This window comes from Panthera tigris, chromosome D4 (assembly GCF_018350195.1).
Source record: "Panthera tigris isolate Pti1 chromosome D4, P.tigris_Pti1_mat1.1, whole genome shotgun sequence".
NCBI lineage: Eukaryota > Metazoa > Chordata > Mammalia > Carnivora > Felidae > Panthera > Panthera tigris.
Window position 1 is genome coordinate 7870229 of NC_056672.1, and position 18939 is coordinate 7889167.

The following is an 18939-nucleotide window of genomic DNA, read 5'->3' on the forward strand; positions in this document are numbered from 1 at the left end:
CACAATGATTCTTCTCAACCTGGAGGGTTTCAGTGCTGTCGGGCACCGCACTGTCCTTTGCCTCAGGCTCAAAGAAGGGTCTACCTCCCAAACCTTTGAGGTGGAGCCCCGAGCTCACCACCGTGCACTGTTGCATTAGAACACAGGAGCGTAAGCCTCTGTGGGGTCCTTACGAGATCACCTTACGGCAACATGACTTTCTTCGGCCTATTGTCTAAAGAGTCGCTTCCTAAAATACCCTTATCTAATATTGCATGGCACGGATCGGTGACATAAAACCACTATGTATGAAGACTCTGGGCCTGCTTTCCCTAACACGAGAGTATTTCGTACCTAATAGCGGTGCCGCGAGGATTAAATGAGATAATGTATGTAAGACGCTAAGCACAATGTCTGGGGCAGTGTAAGAGCTCAGGAACGGTCGCTATTCTTATTTTAGCCCCGGGAATTTATGTCGGCCCCGAGCCCTTATTTTGCAGGTGCAAAAATTAAGCCTCAGGAGAGCGGACTTCCTTGGGCTCTAGTTCTAATGTTATTGTCTCGGATAAGCAGCTTAGCGGCCGTGCTGGAGGCCGGGGGCGCGGGCGAAGGTGCCTGCGGGACCCCCGGGCGCGGAGCAGCGGACCAGCCCCGGGGAGCCGTGGGCGCGGCGGGGCGCGGGCGGCATCCATCACTGCGGAAGCCACTGGCCGGAAACCCCAGGCCCTCAGCGCGGGTGGTCAGCAGGGCCGAGGGCGAGGCCAGCACTGGGACGGTGCGCTGAGCCCGGATCCCGGTTCGCTCGGCTTGAAAGCCGGGCGAGAGCGCCTTATCTCGGGGTGGGGGAGGTTAGAGACGAACGGGGCGCTCGGTCGGGCAGGTGGGAGTTACCCCACCCTCAACGCCTTCCGCCGAGGGGGGCCGCCTCTCCTCCGGCGAAGGCAGCGGCCGGCCCCGCAGGGAGCGAGGGGGGCACCTCGCCTCCGGCTCCGGCTCCGGCGCGGGGGCCGCGCGAGCTCGGACCCGGCCGTCCGCGCGCCAAGCCGCGGCGGGACAGCGGGAGGCGGCGCGCGGCCCACACGCGCCCCGGGCTCGCTGGCTCTAAGATGGCGGCGGAGGCGGCTCGCTCACGCCCCGCCGCCCGCGCTCCTCCGAGTCGCGAGCGGGCCGCAGCGCCGCGAGCAGGAGGGCGCGGGCGGCTCGGACCTTCCAGTCCGGCGCGGGCCCCGGAGCCTCGAAGCCTCCAGGCGCCGCCAGAAGCCGGGAGGCGGATGCAATTGGGCACACCACCGCCGGCGCCTCACAAACCAAGGGGCGGGGGGATGGGGGGGTGGGGGAGAAAAAAAAAAAAGAGAGGAAAAAAAAAAAAAAAGGGCGAGCGAACGGCGGCACATCCGGGACCTTCCGTCCGCCCCGCCCCGGAAGTGACGTTTCAGGCCAGAAAAAAAAAAAAGGGAGGAGCGCGCTCTTGAAAGTGGATTCTATTACGCCGTAGTTGGTCTCCCCACAAGAGTGTCTGGAATGGCCCTCGACACCCCCTCTCCCGGGTTAGTCGTTCCCCTCTCGCGGCTCTGGGGCTTCTCTGCACAAAGCCGGCTGCCGGAACTGGCAGCCTTCGTCACACAGAAAGTACCCCTCGCACCACCACGCCCCTGAAGTCCCCCCTCCCCCCCCCCCCCCCCGCCGCTGCCTCGTCGGCGCGTGTAGCGAGCGCACCTCCGAGAGGACCGTGGGGTGACCTCAGCCCCTGCCAAAGCTAAGCGCAGCTCTTCGGGGCCCTCGCTCGGAACCCCGCCTCGCACTCCTCCCTCCGCCCCTCCCAACAGCGGCCCGGGGTCGGGGCTGTCCGTCACGGTGCTGAGCCCGCCCCTTCCGGCGGCTCGCCGGGCCCGCCTCCTCCCCTCTTCCCTCCCCGCCCCTCCCCGTGCGAGTGTCTCCCTCTCCCTCTCGCTCCCTCTCTCTCTCTCCCTCTCTCTCTCTTTTGTGAGTTATAGCAACCGTTGCCTTGTGAATCAAGCGCCATAGTCACCGTAGTCCTGGCGACTGTTACCCATCAACAACAACTACTCCTCTCCTCCTCCTCCTCCTCTTCCTCCTCCTCCTCCCCACCACCACCATCTCCATCACCCACCAACAACACCACAATAATCCACAGCCAAGGTGAATATTCTTCGGTCTGTACATGTGTGTGGGAGCGTGTGGCTGCGTGTGAACGCGTGTGTCCGTGCGCGCGTGTGTGTGTGTGTGTGTGTGTGTGTCCGTGCGCGCGAGCCGAGTGTGGCTGTGCGGGGGTCTCACTCCTGACACCGGGGGCTGCCGCTGCGGCGCCGCCGCCGCCGAGGGGCTCGGCGCCCCGGCGTGTTTACAATGGACCGAGCGCGCGGCGGCTGGCTCGGGGGTGTGGGCGCCGCGCCGCCCCGGCCCTCGGCGGCCGCGCGTCAGGGATGGAGCGGGAGCGCCGGGGGCTGCGGAGCCGGGCGGGAGCGGGAGCCCCGGGTCCCCGGCGCGGACGGCGGCGCTCTCCCCTAGGTCCGGCTCGGAGCAGGAGGGTCAGGTGAAGCGAGGAGGCTGGCTGGCTTTCTTTCTCTGATTTTTTTCCTGCTTTCCCCCGAGCTGCTCGTCTCCTGCTGATCTCAAAACCGAGATAGGCAGCAGCGTGCCGGGGGGGGGACCCCAGAGGTGGTGTTTTGTTGTTGTTGTTGTTGTTCACTTGCGGGGCCTGGTTTACGGCTTTCGTTGTTTTTACCCTCGTACGACGGTGAACTTTTCCCACCGCCCCTTCCCTCCGTTCGTTGCCCCTCTTTGCCTTGTGCTAAAATGGGCTGCTCTCCTTGGGCCGTCATCAGCCGCACGGTTTCTTGTTTCTTGTTTCTTTTCTTTTTAAAACTGTGTTTTCTTTGTGCTGCAAACAGTCTTAATATCCATTCAGCACTCTTCCCTCCCCACCCCCCCCCCCCCCCGCTTCTCCTCCTATCCGCCCCCCCCCCCCCCGACCCTTTGCACACACATGGAAACCAGGGGCCTCTTCGCTGGGCTCTTTGCTGCCCTGGAAAAGAGATTTTTAAAACAAGTCTCTCCCCGCTCTCTTTCTTTTTTGGTGTGTGTGTGTGTGTGTGTGTGTGTGTGTGTGTGTGCGTGTGTGCGCGTGTGCGCGCGCGCTTGTGATTTAAACCAGATGCAGGGCATCTGTGATACTTGGGTTAGTAGTTATTGACAGTGCTTTATCCTTCCTGTGGGGGTGGGAGGGGTGGTCGTGCGGCTCCATTTCACTTCGATGCACCTCCCTCCCCGCAGTGGAGAGTGCGGACAGTTTTCATTGTGGTTAGGAGACTTGGGGTGTGATAAATAGGGAAAGGACAGAAGGAAGCCTTGTGAGAACTCAGTTTGCGGTGTTATTTGTGACAGTTGTAGTACTTTAAAGAGTTTTTCTTTTCTTTTCTTTTTTTTTTTACCCCTTCTTCATCTTCTCTGTTCCTTTTCCTTTGAGAGTTGAAATTGAAGTCAAGTTGTTCATAAAGAATGTATGAAGCTTCTCAACTTGAAACGTGTGTATATTTCACTCTCTTTGTGGTTGTTAAGATCTAGGCATGTGTGTACTTAACATACTCTTTTTTGTTTACTCTTTTGGTTTTCTTTGGACAGTGACTTGGAACCTGCTGACGAGAGACAACTTTTTCCTTTTTAAGTCTTTCTTCTAAAAAAAAAAAATCTATCTTTTCCCCTTCTGTAGCTTTGAATACTTACTAATCCTCAAGTAGTAGGCTCTTGGTTAGAGGGAGCCCAGTGTTACAGATCTTGTAAATTTGCTCATTTTTCAGCCTCACGTTTAATTGGGAGGTTATTGGGTAAAGGGTTTCATAATGAACGTGGGCTAAAACAGGTACGAGGTATAATGTACTGTTCTGTTTGCACATATTGAAGTTTCTAATTTGGAATTTTAAAATAACGTGTTTAAACAGTCTTCTTTCTCACAGCAAATGCATATTGATTTACCTAACAGAGCAGCCTGTGAATAATGTGACAGTGTTAATTATTCTCGAGATTGTCAATGACCAGGTTGGGTAATTGTAACGCCATTAAGGCTAATATTTTGTAAAGTGGGAGTTGGGGTTAAAAAAAAAAAAAAAGAAACAAACTCTTTGAATTCATTTCCTTGTGAAGAAGTCTTTCTCAGAGCGCTCCAATCTCTTTATATTTATTCCCCAACCTGGGTTCCATGCAAATTTCTAATACTAATTTGTTTTTGTTTTTGTTTTCTGTTCAGATGAGTGTCAAATGGCTGAACACTTTTGGGTGGTGAAGCTCCTGGGTCCCATAAACTCTCTCCAAAGTTAATAGGAGTTTTGCTGTCTTGAGACGGTTTCAGACTTTATGCCATTTACATAATAGGTTTTCAGCCAAGTTGATTATATGCTATAATATTACGGTTTAATATTTTTATTTGCAATGTCCAAGAACTTGTTCGAGGCATTTCACTTGTTACAGCCGTCTCAAGTTTTCTCTAGTTGAGATTTTCCATTTACAAGTTGATTTGAGAGCAGAACTTAAATTGAATTCTATTACCCGCTTTTAAAAGCACTTAGGTGGTATAAAAGTTGCTGTTAGAGATGCTTTGAGCTCAAGTATGTCAGCATTATTCATATGGATTGAGTAAATTGTCGCCAGAAGTACTAACATAGGGATAAATTTTTAAAGTTTAACACAAGGATGAATACTTAGCATTTAGTTTCTTCTCTCTGTGCTGGTTTTCCTTGGAAGTACTATAGTACGTATTGGCATTCTCCTATGTTCTCAGTTTTTTAGACTAAAATCTGTGGAAGTGACCATGCTATAAAACTAAGAGTGTTAAAATAGGTCTTAATTGTAACTTGTTTCCGGTAGCTAAATATCTGTGATCCATTGTGCGTCATAATGCCTCTCTACATCTTTTTGATTGTTTTGCCTATAAGTTGCATTAAATGGTGTGGGCATATTTATGTAGTACATTTACACGCATAATATCCTAAGCTAAAATGCACTTGTAAAGTGCATCATTCCACAGTATTTTCATTATATGAGCTAGTTATGCCCAATTTAAAAAAATAATACATTGTTTCTCTAGTATTCAGGTAGTCTTGTACTCAGGGGCTCACAGGGTTTATAATTTATTCATTTAACATCCTTTAACACTAAACAGGTATTTTTTACCCTAAACAAGTTCAATATGGTAAACTTTTTCCCATTAAAAAATTAACAGAAAATGAATGAACTATTAGTCAAGATAGATTCAATGTATTTAAATGATGATATGTTACTTTTGGTAACATGTTTTATTCTTGAGGAAGTTGATGTGAGTGATTTTCTCTAAGCTTCCAACTGAAGAAATTGGTAGATGGAATGTGTGTGTGTGTGTGCGCGTGAGTGTGAGTGTTTAAAAGGGGGTATATAGCATCGTGTGTGAGAAGAGTTACATTTTTTTTTTTTTTCCTGACTGGGCTTATAGGAATGTTACTTTGTTCTTGGCATCTTTAGTGAGACTATGTTACAAGAAACAACAATAACCACAGAAGTAAGCTTTTAAATTGTGAAGAGTCTTCAAGGAAGTAAACCTTTAAATTATAAAGAGCCTGCTGGTTGTTTGTTTTTATACTGAACATTGGGCAAAAATGCTCCACTTCCAGTTACTTAAAAACAACAACAACAAAAACAACAACAACAAAGCCCTCCCCCCCCCCCCCCCAACTTAGTTTCCCTAATGAAATCATTTGCCTTTAACTGTTTGGTATAGATTCCCAGTGGCCGTGGCAGAACATTTTAAGTTCCTCTCTGTTCACAGGTGCATAGTGTTCCCATATTTTAGAAATCCAAGATTAAGTGGATTTGACTAAATCCAGCTTGTTAGGGGCAGATGGCTGCTTTAAACAGGTGTCATTTTCATTTCTAGCGCATGGTGTTGGGACTTGTAGTGGTTCACAAAGGGCTATCTGAAGCAGGTGGCATCCTTTGCTTTGTCCTTAGTGAAATATACTTTCGGAGTTAATTATTTTCCTAGGAAGTTTTTTTTTTAAGTAAAAGTTTTGAACTATTCAAGTTAAGATTCGTAATTTAATTAAAATGACTTTTATTTCTGATTGTCATTCTATTTTCACACTGTATAAGTTGTAAATCCTTTCACAAAACAACTTAAAAATTCTTAAAAGTAATCGGATATTCACTTTGAATCCAGAAAAAAGTACTCTGGAACATTTTACCCCGTCAGTCAAGTTTATCTGAAACAAAAAGCCAAAGCTGATTTAAATAAAGTGAAATTTGGTTGACATGACAACTTTTGTGATGTCATATTTAAAGAATTTTTTTTGACAGCGTTATTTTAATGAGTGATAAATGTTGGAAACCAGTATTTTGTTTGTTCATTATTTTAAATCTTTTTAATTGAAAACATTTTCCAGTTGTTTCTGTAACATTTTTAAGTGGTCTTTTTAAATGCAAATTGTTTTTAAGCATTAATGTTTAAAAATATGTACCAGAGTAAATAAAAGAATATCAACCTATTGATTTCTAAGGTTCATTTTTACTTTGATTCTATCCCTTTTTTTGTGGTAATTTTATACATCTTATAACAGATGCACCAGGGGGTGCTATGCTGTTTGCAGCAATGAGATTATCATCACCACAAATGTGAACTGATTAGAACTTTTATTTAAAGAAAAAATTTTAATTATATATGCATTCAAGCATATAATAGCCTTATTTCTATGGAGCTTAAATTTAATGTACTATGTTAATTGGCAATTTTGTATCAGAGCCTCTTTCTGTTTGGCTAGGATAATATATATTAGCACAACATAAAATATCAAGACTGATCGGTTTGGCATAGTTTGAATGTCGGCATTAGTCCTTTAGGTACGGACATTGGTCCTGTTCCTACGCAGGTGTATCTGTCTCAAAAATTTCGGTTAACTTGAGAATCACACTGTTTGGGCAGTATGGCTCTGGACTCTGTAGATTTGGTATTGTTGGCACACATCAACGTATTTTGTGTGTGTGTGTGTATATATATATATATATATATATATATATATATTTTTTTTTTTTTTTTTTTTTAATGTTTATGTATTTTTGAGAGAGACAGAACATGAGTGAGGGAGGGGCAGAGAGAGAGCGAGACACAGAATCCGAAGCAGGCTCCAGGCTCTGAGCTGTCAGCACAGGGACCGACAACGGGTCTCAAACCCATGAACTGTGAGATCATGACCTGAGCCGAAGTCGGACGCTTCACTGACTGAGCCACCTAGGCACCCCTACATATTGTATATTCTTAAAACATTTTTGTATGGCATAATTAATGCTATGCTTTTATTGTATGATTTTTAAAAAAACTACCTCAAACATGTGAGTGGTAGTAATAGTTGTCGGACTAATTGAATCAAGAACAGTAATAATATTAAAATTGTCTGGAGAATTCAGCCCCCACTTGATGCTATTGGAGTAGTCTTGTTTGAAAATTTAATTTGGCTTTATTATCTAAGAACTTTTAGATTTTCTGACTTGCCCTGTGCCATATACTTCTAAACTAGAAGTGGTTGGGTATTGCTTTCTCTGCGTTTAGCGTGAGGTTTTTGTTTTTGTTTTTTTTTTTAATGTTGCATATTTATATTTGAGAGAGATAGAGACAGAGTGTGAGCTGGGGAGGGGCAGAGAGAGGGGGAGACACAGAATCAGAAGCAGGCTCCAGGCTCTGAGCTGTCAGCACGGAGCCAGATGCGGGGCTCGAACTCACGAACCACGAGACCATGACCTGAGCCGGAGTCAGACATTTCACTGACTGAGCCACCCAGATGCCCCTAGTGTAGCGAGAATTTTTAAGGGGAACTATAGAATCCAATCTTTGGGCCCTTCTAGCATCATTGACTTTCCTCTGTCAGCAGTATATACTCCAAAAGACAAACATGGAGACAGGGGTAGCCAGCGTCTTTCTCAAGTAAGCTTAGAAAGGTCTATCATATAAGCTTTTCTGTTCAGATAATAGATGTATGGGTTGATCTATACTATTATCCCACATTTAACTACAATCAGCAAAATGTGATATGTTTCAGAGTACCTTTATAAGAGATAGTAAGTACTTCATGTGTTGGAATGTCAAAGAACCAGAAACATCAAGAGAGAATAACTGATTGATGGTGCACCCGAGAGCAGGGAAGGGGCAGAGAGAGAGGGGGGAGAGAGAATCCCAAGCAGCGCTGTCAGCAGGGAGCTGGGGCTTGAACCCAGGAACAGTGAGATCATGACCTGAGCGAATGAACCACCCAGGTGCCCTGAGAGCAACTGTTTTTAAATACTAGTTTTGTTAAAATAGGTTAGGCATTTTTCTTTTACAGTGTGGTTTGACGGTTTACCAGTTAGTTTCTGCCGCTAAGATTTTTTTTTTTAATGTTTATTTATTTTTGAGAGAGAGAGAGAGAGACAGAGTGTGAGTGGGGGTGGGGCAGAGAGAGGGGAAGACACAGAATCTGAAGCAGGTTCCAGGCTCTGAACTGTCAGCACAGAGCCCTGCGGGGCTCCAGCTCACCAGCCATGAGGTCATGACCTGAGCTGGAGTTGCTTACCCGACTAAGCCACCCAGGCGCCCCAAGATTTTTAAAGTATATTTATGACGTTTTAAAACCTTTATTTTTGAAGTTTTATTTTTCATATCAAAGTATAGGATGCACTTAATGAAAACAAATCAGTTAAAAAAATTGAAATATATTTAGAGTATCAAATTGGTATGTATTTTGTTCTTTAAATAAATTGATGGGATAAGTAAATTGGTTAAGAACACAGGCTTTGGGGTCAGATTTCAGATGATCTTATTAGCTGTGAGGCCTTGGACAAGTTATTGAGCTTAACTTGCCTCAGTTTTCTCATCTGAAAAACAGGATCCCCCTTACCAGCCCTATGGGGTTTTGTGGAGATTAAAGATAATTCTTGTAAGATGCTTTGCTCAGTATTTGATACAGAATACATGATCAATATGCGTTGATTCTTACTATTAGAGAATACTGAGAAGATGCCCATTCAAATCTTTTTCCCACCTAAGAATTCTTTTAATATGTTCCTTATCACTTCAGTGGCCCCTAAGTTTTGAAAGATTTTGCCCTCATTAAATAATTATTCTCTCCTCCCCTACTTTTAAAAATAAAGAGAAAAATCGATCACAGGTTTGGATTACTTTTTGATAACCAGTCTTGTTATTACACTGAATAGGATGTTAGCCCAAAGTTGTATTTTAGTTCAACTCTGCAGCCTTACAACAATGGCATTCTTTTACTACATTTTTAAAAATGTTTTTACTTTATTTTTTGAGAGAGAGCATGTGCAAGTGGGGGATGGGCGGGGGGGGGGGGGAGGACAGAGGATCCTAATCTTGCTCTGTGCTCACAGCAGTGAGCCTGATGCCGGGCTCGAACACACAAACCGTGTGAGATCATGACCTGAGCTGAAGTCGGACGCTCGACCGACAGAGCCACCCAGGCGCCCCTTCCTACATTTGGACAACTCTCCTGGTCCAGAGATCTCAGACTGAGAACTAATAATGCAGCATTTCATATACTCTTAGGATTCCCATTGTCCATTTCATTGCCCAATTTATATTTTGTTTTGCACGTGTTATACATGAGTTCATTTGAGAACATTTTGTACTGTATTTATAGACTTTGTATAAAATGTTGTCATTAATATATAATGGCAATAAATAGCTGTATAAAGATGAGTTCATCAAAGAATTATTCTATAATTTCATAATGCACTGCTTGGAATTGTTCTCTTACTAAGGGTAGAGAAATGTGTGAGTTCACCACTTGTGGACCTATAGCAATAAGTAATTTTGGAATAATTTGCCAGCCCTAATCTTGAGCTATAAAGTAACCTTGGAATGTTATGCAGTAAAACGTAATGTGAAATTCTAGAGGAAAACATGTCATTTTGGCTCCCTTTCTTTGGCGATTAGAGATGTTTAAAGAAACATTTTAGTTGGCTACTATCTCTGAAGTTGCTATTTAGTAATTTGCTATGTATCTTTTTTTCTAAGCATTTTGACTGAGGATGATTTTTTCGTTTCGTTTTAGAGTGATCTAGATAGTCCTGATCTTTCTTGAACTGGAAATGTGAGTTATACATCCCAGTTAAAGTTTACTCAGTACTGCGTCTCATTTTTTTTTTCCTGAAGCCTTTTTATAAATAGTGGGTTTTTGCCTGCCTCCCTTGTCTCACCTGTTCTCACTCTCCCCATTCCTGTTAAGTGTTTAATTATATGACTCCCTTTCCATTCTTTTTTATAGATAATTAGGCTAATAGATACAAGCAGACTCTCAGCTCAGCCATCTCCTCTGCTTCTTTTCTTCCAGTGAATTTCACACACATTTTAAAAGGAACTTATGGGGAAAAGGTAGGAAACGTGACTTAGGTGGCAAGGTTATACCGTCATTATTTTCTTACGAGTTCTATCTGTCTGATTGCCCTCTTGAACAAATGCATCTCCTTGTTGCACTAATGATGTAACCTGAGCATGATTTTGCTCCGGGAGGCTCCCTTCCTCGTCTTGGCTATGCACTGGCCTCTGGCTAAGCACTTTAGTTTAAATGTCTAGTCTAGCCCCAAAAGATTATGTTTGCACATCACATATGTCTGTCCATTGCTGACTCTTAATCCCTAGAAACTTCTTTCTCACGACTCTTAAGAGACGCTGTAATGCCCTTTCAGTACCGATTGCCTTTGCTTTGCCCAGTCGGGACGACCAGAGGATGTTGATGCTTCCTGTTGAGGCAGAAATGGGTAAGGGCTAATCGGAGCTGAGCCCAGGAAAACTAAGAGCGAGGCAGCTAGCCTGGAAGTAAAGGCGTACTAGCTGGTGATGGGAGACAGATCTGCTGAGAAGGAATGTGGAAGGAGAAAGAAGAGAGGGCGATGGGGCTGGGAAATAAAGCCCTCAAAAGTGCCGGCCGAAGGAAGATAAAGAGGAGAAAGCAAGGTCTGTTCTGGTACTCAGGTTGCCACTAAGTGCCAGACCTTAGGCTAGTCACGTAAACCCTCTGGGTCTCAGTTTCTCCATCTGTAAAATGAAGCAGTAGGCCTATGTGATCCCTATAGCCCTCTGAGCAGTAGTCGGTGCTTCCGTGGGGAGACTGGCACCAAAGGGAAATGTTACCAATAACATAGAGCCGAGAATTGATACTTCTTTCCCGATGGACTGAAAGGCTAGCATGTGCTTGCCCATTCTTTCTTTTGGTGAGAACAGCAGAGAAAGCAAATCCGGAGCCTGGGTCTAGCACGACGGCCACACCGCTGACCCAGTCTCAGAAGGTCCCACCATTTCGGTGGCCCCCGTGGGGAGCGGTGGCCAAGTGCCCTGGTTTCCTCACCCACATAGGAATTAGCTGAGTCTCACAGCCCGAGCTCCTGCCGAGCCGGCTCCTCTGTGTGTGTGTGTGTGTGTGTGTGTGTGTGTGTGTGTGTGTGTGCCAGACAAGAGTCTGACAGTTGGGGCTCCTGCCTGTTGCTCACCAATGAAATATTTAAAACAGGACATAATTTCCCAAGTCTGTGGACAGGCAGTTCGACGGAGGGAGAAAAAGGGAGGGAGGATAATGGGAGCTGTCCCATCAAAAGAAATAAAAATTTAGATTTCTGTTTATCTCATTTTTCAGCATTTCTTCCCCAGTTATTATAGCCTTGACTTTTTCTTCTCTTCATGCTATTCAGCTGCTTTTGAAAAGAACTGAAGTCCTGTCAAGGAGTCTGGGCGAGTGCCTTTGGATTACTTTGGGGCCCTGCTCAGGGGGGGCCTTCCCCCTCACTCATGCTCCTATTCTTTTCTGTCTTTTCCATTGGTGATCCTACTGCTCCCCCTCCCTGCCCCGAATGTTGTTTACGTTTACATAACCGTTTTTTAAAAATTCAGGTTTGATGGCAGGAAAAATATTGTGTCTTTTGGTCAAGAAGTGTGCATTTTCATAACATTTTACTTTAATGGTAATGTGGCAACCAGACTCAAGATTGTAGAGCATTGCAGAGCGTGGAAGGAAGCATTCTTTGCATGAGTTCAAGATAAGTCTTATGTTCTGCTGGATGTCCCCTCTTTTACCAATCTGATAAGCGTATGAGAGATTAAAAGATTGTAATTATTGTTGCTTTTAAGACTACTTTTGAATGATCATTTTTATTGATTTATAGAAACCTAGTTAAGTGTGTGAACTGCATCCAGATTCCAGCGGTTTTTAGTATTTTGTAATTTCAAATGTAATAACTATCATTCTTTTTTAAATTTTTTTTTAATGGTTATTTATTTTTGAGAGAGACAGAGTGTGAGCAGGGGAGGGGCAGAGAGAGAGGGAGACACAGAATCTGAAACAGGCTCTAGGCTCCCAGCTGTCAACATAGAGCCCGACGCAGGGCTCATGAGCCGTGAGATCACGACCTGAGCCGAAGTCAGATGCTCAACTGACTGAGCCACCCGGGCGCCCCTAACTATCATTCTTAAACATGTATCTGACCCTGTTTTGTCTCAGTCAGCATAGTTTGTTTTAATATGCAAAACCATTTTAGAAAGTCCTTGCTTGTCACGAAGGTTTCTCTCTTCCTTGCTTTATTTGTGGGGAGGTAGATGAGGGAGAATACTGGAGAGAGGCAGGAAGAAGAGATACATTTACAAATCATATCCTGTTTGCATTGTTAAACACCTGTGCATTGCGTACTCTGTGCGGTTACTTTTCCTGGACTGTCAACCTTTGGTGGGGGTAGGGTGGGAATTGGAGGCGTGGGCAGGGGCAGCCAGAGGTGGCTCAGCTGATCCAGTGTTTCTTCCAGTTCTCTTTCCTTTTCTGCTGTAGTATTGTGCAGACTATATGTGCTTTTGTGAGGATAGGTGTCTTATTTATGTTTGTCGGTGATCCTTTCCTCCTAAAGACTGACTGTATCTATCTATGTCTATCCCTTAGTACATTAGTGGATATGCAGTGATATCCTTCTACGGAGCCTGTATTGTGATTTGGTTGTGCACAGCTTTTTAGAAAGGTGGGAATAAAAGAAAGGAGTATTGAGAAAATCTAGTCTGTGTGGCAGATAATGGAAATGATGCCTTACATCTACCTCTCTACATTTTGCTTTGGGTAGATTGTTTCCTGAAAGTATTTTTTGCAGTAGAAGCTCGGTTTTCCCCCTTGTGCCTATTTAGGCTGACATTTTAAAGAACCAAAGAGTATAATCTGTCACATCAGGCTTTCGCCGATTGGCATCTGATTATATCTGGTGACAGTCTTGGAGATGAGTTTTAATGAAGTGTCCGTGTAAAGGTCATTAATAAAAAACACACGAAGAGATACTATATTAGTGATCTTAATGCCACCTTTATCATTTTAAATGTACAATGTGTATTTTGACGAGCCACAGTGAAAACCCACTACACTGACACCACGTAAAGTTAGATTCTTTGTTTTATGTCAGGATCGTATTGCATGGTTCTAAAGAATGTTTTAAAAACATTTTGTGTATAAAGTTACTTTATGTTTGTGGGGCGTACCTACGTTAAGAAAAATGAAATTTAGCTTATATATTGTGTTTTGTCCATATATGTGTTTGTGTGTAGACCTTTAGAAAGTCATTTTTATGTATGTTTTGTTTGGCATTTTGCAACTTGTATCAGTAGGACTATTGCCCGCTAGCTTTTGCATTGCACGCATCTTGTAATGGTATTGGAACCACTCCACTGCTGTTTTCTCGAAGCAAGGAATATTGGGGGAAATATTTAACTTAAGTTCTTTTAATGACCATTGTGTGATTTGGGAAACAACTTTTTATAGTGCCTCACATTATGTGATGGTTTGTAGGGACTACCTTTAGTTAACAAAGGCCATGAATGCCGAAGTTGAATTAATTATAGTTAGAGACAAAAATTGTAATTCATTCCAATTATAGCAGATTAAGATATTATATGGCTGGATCAACATTTGATCTGTTCCTTTATTTTTAGAAGTCTGCTGAGTTTTGAAATTTAAAACCTTTTAAATAATGTTGAATGAGTAGAGCTCTATAATAGATGTGGATTTCTATTTCAGCATAGGTTTGAGAGCCATATGGCTTGGAAGTGAGGTAGAATTTTGTTTCTGAAATTGGAAGGTGATGCATTTTAATATTTTGATTGCATGAGACCTGCTTGGGCATTTATTAGTTTTGCTAGAAACACGGGTGACACAGACCGGAGATGTCGATTGGAGTATATGTGAGAGAGGGTCGTCGTAGCGATCCTGAAATTTCACTCACCTCCAGTCCTGCTGCCCTTGATCAACTTTGCAGTAAAAGCTTCTTTTTTGGATAATATAGCTTTCTCTATTATACTGTATTTTTGTTAATTCACATTGCTGTCTGGAATTTCCCAATCCCACAGCGCAGTCTTGTGTGACGCATTATACATGAGCTTTGGAAGTTCCAGTTTACCTTTTGGTTTACAAACCTTAGAAAGAATGCCAAGAGATGACACCCAATGCCCAGAACAACACCTTGATCTGAAGGAATGGGGTAAGAATGAGGGTAAATCGGGGCAGGATCATATAATTGGAAAAGGTAGAGTATGAACTAAATGATTAGTATGGTGTAGAGAAAAAGAAGGGTCATTTTAAGGGCTGTGTAAACCCCGTCTGCCATATTCAGCATATCTAACAATATTACCACCACTGCTGTTAACATTATTTCTGATATTTGATTCAAAAACATGCTAGGAGAGGCCTCAGAGAATTGGGTACTTTTGTCTGTAAGCTTGTAGTTCTCCACTGTTGCCCTTTAGCTTTATTTTTGGGTGAGGAATTCAAGAGTTTATATCAGTTTGTATTGAGGGCCAATACTGTTTTGGTTAATTTAGGAATCCTGAAGACTCAGATTTCCATTGGGTTTTAGGGAGCATTTTTTTAAATTTTTTTTTTTAACGTTTATTTATTTTTCAGACAGAGAGAGACAGAGCATGAACGGGGGAGGGTCAGAGAGAGAGGGAGACACAGAATCTGAAACAGGCTCCAGGCTTTGAGTGGTTAGCACAGAGCCCGACGCGGGCTCGAACTCATGGACCACGACATCATGACCTGAGCCGAAGTTGGACGCTTAACCGACTGAGCCACCCAGGCGCCCCTCAGGGAGCATTTTGAAAGAAGAGAGAGAAATAAAGTATTAGACCAAAATGACATATTCCCAGCTATGTGAACATATTTTTTCATGTTTGAAATTGTGGAAGTCTACAAAGATGACAAGAGCTGATATTTGGGGATCTTGAAGCACAAAAAAGGAAAGGTAGAAGAAGTTACTGAAAATGCAGTTAGATGAAATTAGTGGAGACTTTTAGAAGAGAGATTAAGATAAAGTGGATAAATCAAAGTATGAATGGTGACATAATTGGCTGGAGGAACAGTCATTGTTTTTGCCTTATTGTGATTTTAACTAATAGGAGACGCTTGTACTTTGTTGAAAGTATAATATTTTGATGAAAATATTTATCGTGAGTCTGTGGGACCTTTGTTACTGCTTGGGGTTGTACTTTTACTTCATGTTGTATATAGAAAAGCATGAAGTTGAGATGTGTCCATTTCCTCATAATTATTTTATTATTATGAAGTTATATGTGAAACATCCAAAATGAATATATTCAGCTGGGATTTCATTAGCATATCTGATATCTAAAGCACTTTCCATTTGGGAAGCCAATAGGTAGTGGAAAACTGTACACCATAAATGTATATATAATTAAAACTTTCTTATTTTGGGATTTTTAAAACATACTGAAGTAGAGAGAAAAGCATAATGAACCCCCTGTGCTCATCACACATATTTAATGATTAGTACCGTCTATTGTTCTTAAAGCTATACCATTTGAAATATTTGTTTATTGAAATAAACTTGAACCCCTCTTTATTCTGTGTTTCTCTGAAAAAAATTAAATTTGTTAACCAAGACTCAATGTAGGCTTGAAAAGATGCTTACATTATGTTGAAGACAAAATATTTAAGAGTGATTGATCTTCATCAATCTTCCTGTTATTTTTTTCTCAGCACAGCATTTCTAAATCAGGAAGTTTGTTCTCAGTTATTTGTCAGGTGTTTTGCTTAGTAATTCCAGGCTCTCCTACTTGAAATTTGACCTGTCGTTATAAAGGCGGCAAGCCCAAGGACAGCAGCTCATGTTTGCAGGACACAGGAAGACAGCTGTGTGAGACACACCCCTCAGAGGTGCAACGGTGTTTGTCTTTTGTACATCACTCTTTTGACTTGTGTGTAGGCAGATTGGATGAACTGTGACAAGCCACTTTGTAAGTTGCCAAGAGAAGAGACCAACCACTAAGATACTCCCTTTAGAGTTAGCTGCTCGGTTGTGGGACGTAATGGCCTATCTACAAAGAGAGAGCCATCCATTGGTGACAGTGGATGTCCTGATAACTTAGGACATCAGTCACAGCAGGTTAATGTTGACTGAAGTCAGGTGTGAAAGAAGCATATTTTCCAGTGCTAGAGTCTATAGCCAAAAAAAAAAAAAATCCATTATTCATGTTGGAAATTATTCTGTAATGAGCAGACTAATATGTATAACAAACAATGATTAATGGCATTTTAATAAACAGCACAAAATGTAGACCTAAATCTCGTTACTTGAAAGCTGAGTTTTCTTGTTGTTTAATTAGATGAATAAGGCACGAAGGAGTAAATTCATTACATTAAATAACGCCTGCATTTTTTGGTTATGTAACTTTAATTGCTAAACTTCTCTCTGATCCAGAAGGTTCCATAGAAATGTATATGACTTCATAAAATATTTTGGCAGTCTTTTAAAATATTTCTGCTACGGGGTTACTGCTAGCCAGACAGAGTGGTAAAGTGATACACTAATTAAATGATCTGATCCCATAGCTAAAATACCATTTCTTTTCTCCAAGGGTTGTAGTTAATTCCTTCTGGCATTAGGAAATATCTAAGTTATAGGTCCTAGTAACATCTAAATTATCAGATTCTCACATACTTAAGCTTTCCAAAAGCAGATAGAAGATGTGACGTATACAAGAGAATGCCACTATAAAGCTTAATTAGCCAGTGTTTGAACAAAACATAAATGTAACCCTGCAAAACAAAAGATGATGGAATACGTGTTAATTTCATTAATATTTATAGAGGATTTTATTATGAACTTAATGCAACATCAGTGTAAACATTATTTGTAATAATGTTTTCTGTGGTTTTTATTATTTTACATTCAATACAGTGTCAATAAAAGCACTGGTAATTTAATTCTAGTGTTGAAAGGTTAAAAAAAATTGACTCCCGTTCCATTTATGTCACATGACGTCATTTAGAAACAAGCCATTTCCAATGTGAAAAGTGTAATCTTGGTCCGCTTACTCTGCATGGGAATAACTCCCCATTAGCAGACAACTTAATATTCTAATTTGGAAGAACACCAAAGAAGAGCTTCATTCAGGAATTGGTATTTCAGAACCCGACCCTGTTTTTGTGGAGCCGCTAGGCCTTTGGGTCTGGAGCTGGAACCTCAGACCCCCTAGGATAAGTGCCTTCGTCCCTCAGGGCCTCACCTCCAGCCTCTCTACCTGTTTCTGTTTAACTGCTCTACTGTCTTCCTCTTCAGCCCCCTTTCTTCGTCTGTCTCTGCACAGCTGACCCAGAGGGGCATCCAGGCTGCTCCGGGAGAGATTAAAGAGGTGACAAAGTCTGTCGCTGGAGTTACACATGCTTCCAAATGGCACAAATATGTGGAATTCCAGTGGAGACGTAATTAGGATGTTTTATTTTAGAATCCGAACTTTTAAGCTGGAACAGATTTTGGAGGTTATTTAGGCCAATCCCCTCCTCTGCCCACCCCCCACCCCCTTATTTTATTTTTTTTCTAGAAAAAGCATTAAAGTTTTAAAATTGTGTAAGGTTTGAGTAAATGTCTTAATTTTTTATTATTTCCAGCTGTAGGTTTTGGCATACTGGCCATTCCTTAATTGCTTTGTTTTAGAACGACATAGAAATAAAATTTTTCAATATTTTCCCAAATCACAAGTAGGCTATATATTAAGGGGAAATATATTTGCTAGATTTTTTTTTTAAAGGAATGTTATGGTTTTATCCCTATTGTTGTATTTCTCCTTGCTGGTTGCTGCATGTTAGTGACCTGTGTCGTAATCAATGTATTCATGTAAATAATTCTCCCACTGGGCACGCACTTCTTTACTGTTTTGAGGGTAAGGGTGATTTTAATCATTCTAAAGATTGTTGTAAAAATCCGGTGGAGTATTAATTTTAAAAACTGAAAACAGTGTTTCCTGTAGGTCATTCTTCCAGGACAAAAGTAAAATGCTGGCCGCTGATGTCGGTGGTACAAGCTGAGACTTGCCCAGGCTGGGCGTTAAAGGTGTTGCAGTGCTCAGAGAGCCGGCGGAATGAGCCAGGGGCCTGCCCGGTGTTCCATAGCAACCAGAGGCAGCCCCAGCAGCCATGCTATTGTATGACTTCTTGTTTTCTTAATCTGGATTTTTGGAAGGATATGCTGTTTACTGATTAATAGTAGGAGACTGGCAGGAATAAGTAATTACCAAGATTTTGTCGTGTGTGTGTGTGTGTGTGTGTGTGTGTGTGTGTGTGTGTGTGTTATGTAAGTACATCTGTGAGGTCACACTTAGTTTTGGTATCCTGTTTTGTGAGAAAGGTGCCCACTTTGAGCATCAACCCTATTGGTTATTTGAAACAACCCATCGAAGACAGACCAAGAAAATAGCAAATAAATGAACTTTCTAGCAGTAATCTGATGCTCTTACCAGCCTCATTTGTGGTACCAGAGCTGAAAGGATACATTTATATAAAACAGGAGTAGGTTTCCTATAGGGGAAAACCATTTGTCATTTGCTCTTAACAAGGTAAGTCCCCATGGACAGACCTTTCTTGTAAAACTGTTCCCTTTGGATTTATCTTCACC

At 42.6% G+C, this 18939-nt stretch overlaps 1 protein-coding gene across 6 annotated transcripts in view; it reads left to right on the top strand.

The window, feature by feature from the left end:
- The first annotated feature begins 1979 nt into the window (after nt 1–1979).
- Nucleotides 1980–18939, top strand: part of RFX3 (regulatory factor X3) — a 285490-nt gene continuing 268530 nt past the window's right edge. For 4 of the 6 annotated variants that reach the window (XM_042963651.1, XM_042963659.1, XM_042963653.1 and 1 more), the window contains exons 1-2: nt 2094–2139; nt 14378–14508. In XM_042963651.1, the coding sequence (XP_042819585.1) occupies nt 14403–14508 (106 nt within the window). In that variant the 5' untranslated portion in view covers nt 2094–2139; nt 14378–14402. Of the gene's footprint in view, nt 2140–14377; nt 14509–18939 lie in introns of all 6 variants that reach the window. The other 2 variants (XM_042963666.1, XM_042963656.1) reach the window with 2 other exon arrangements.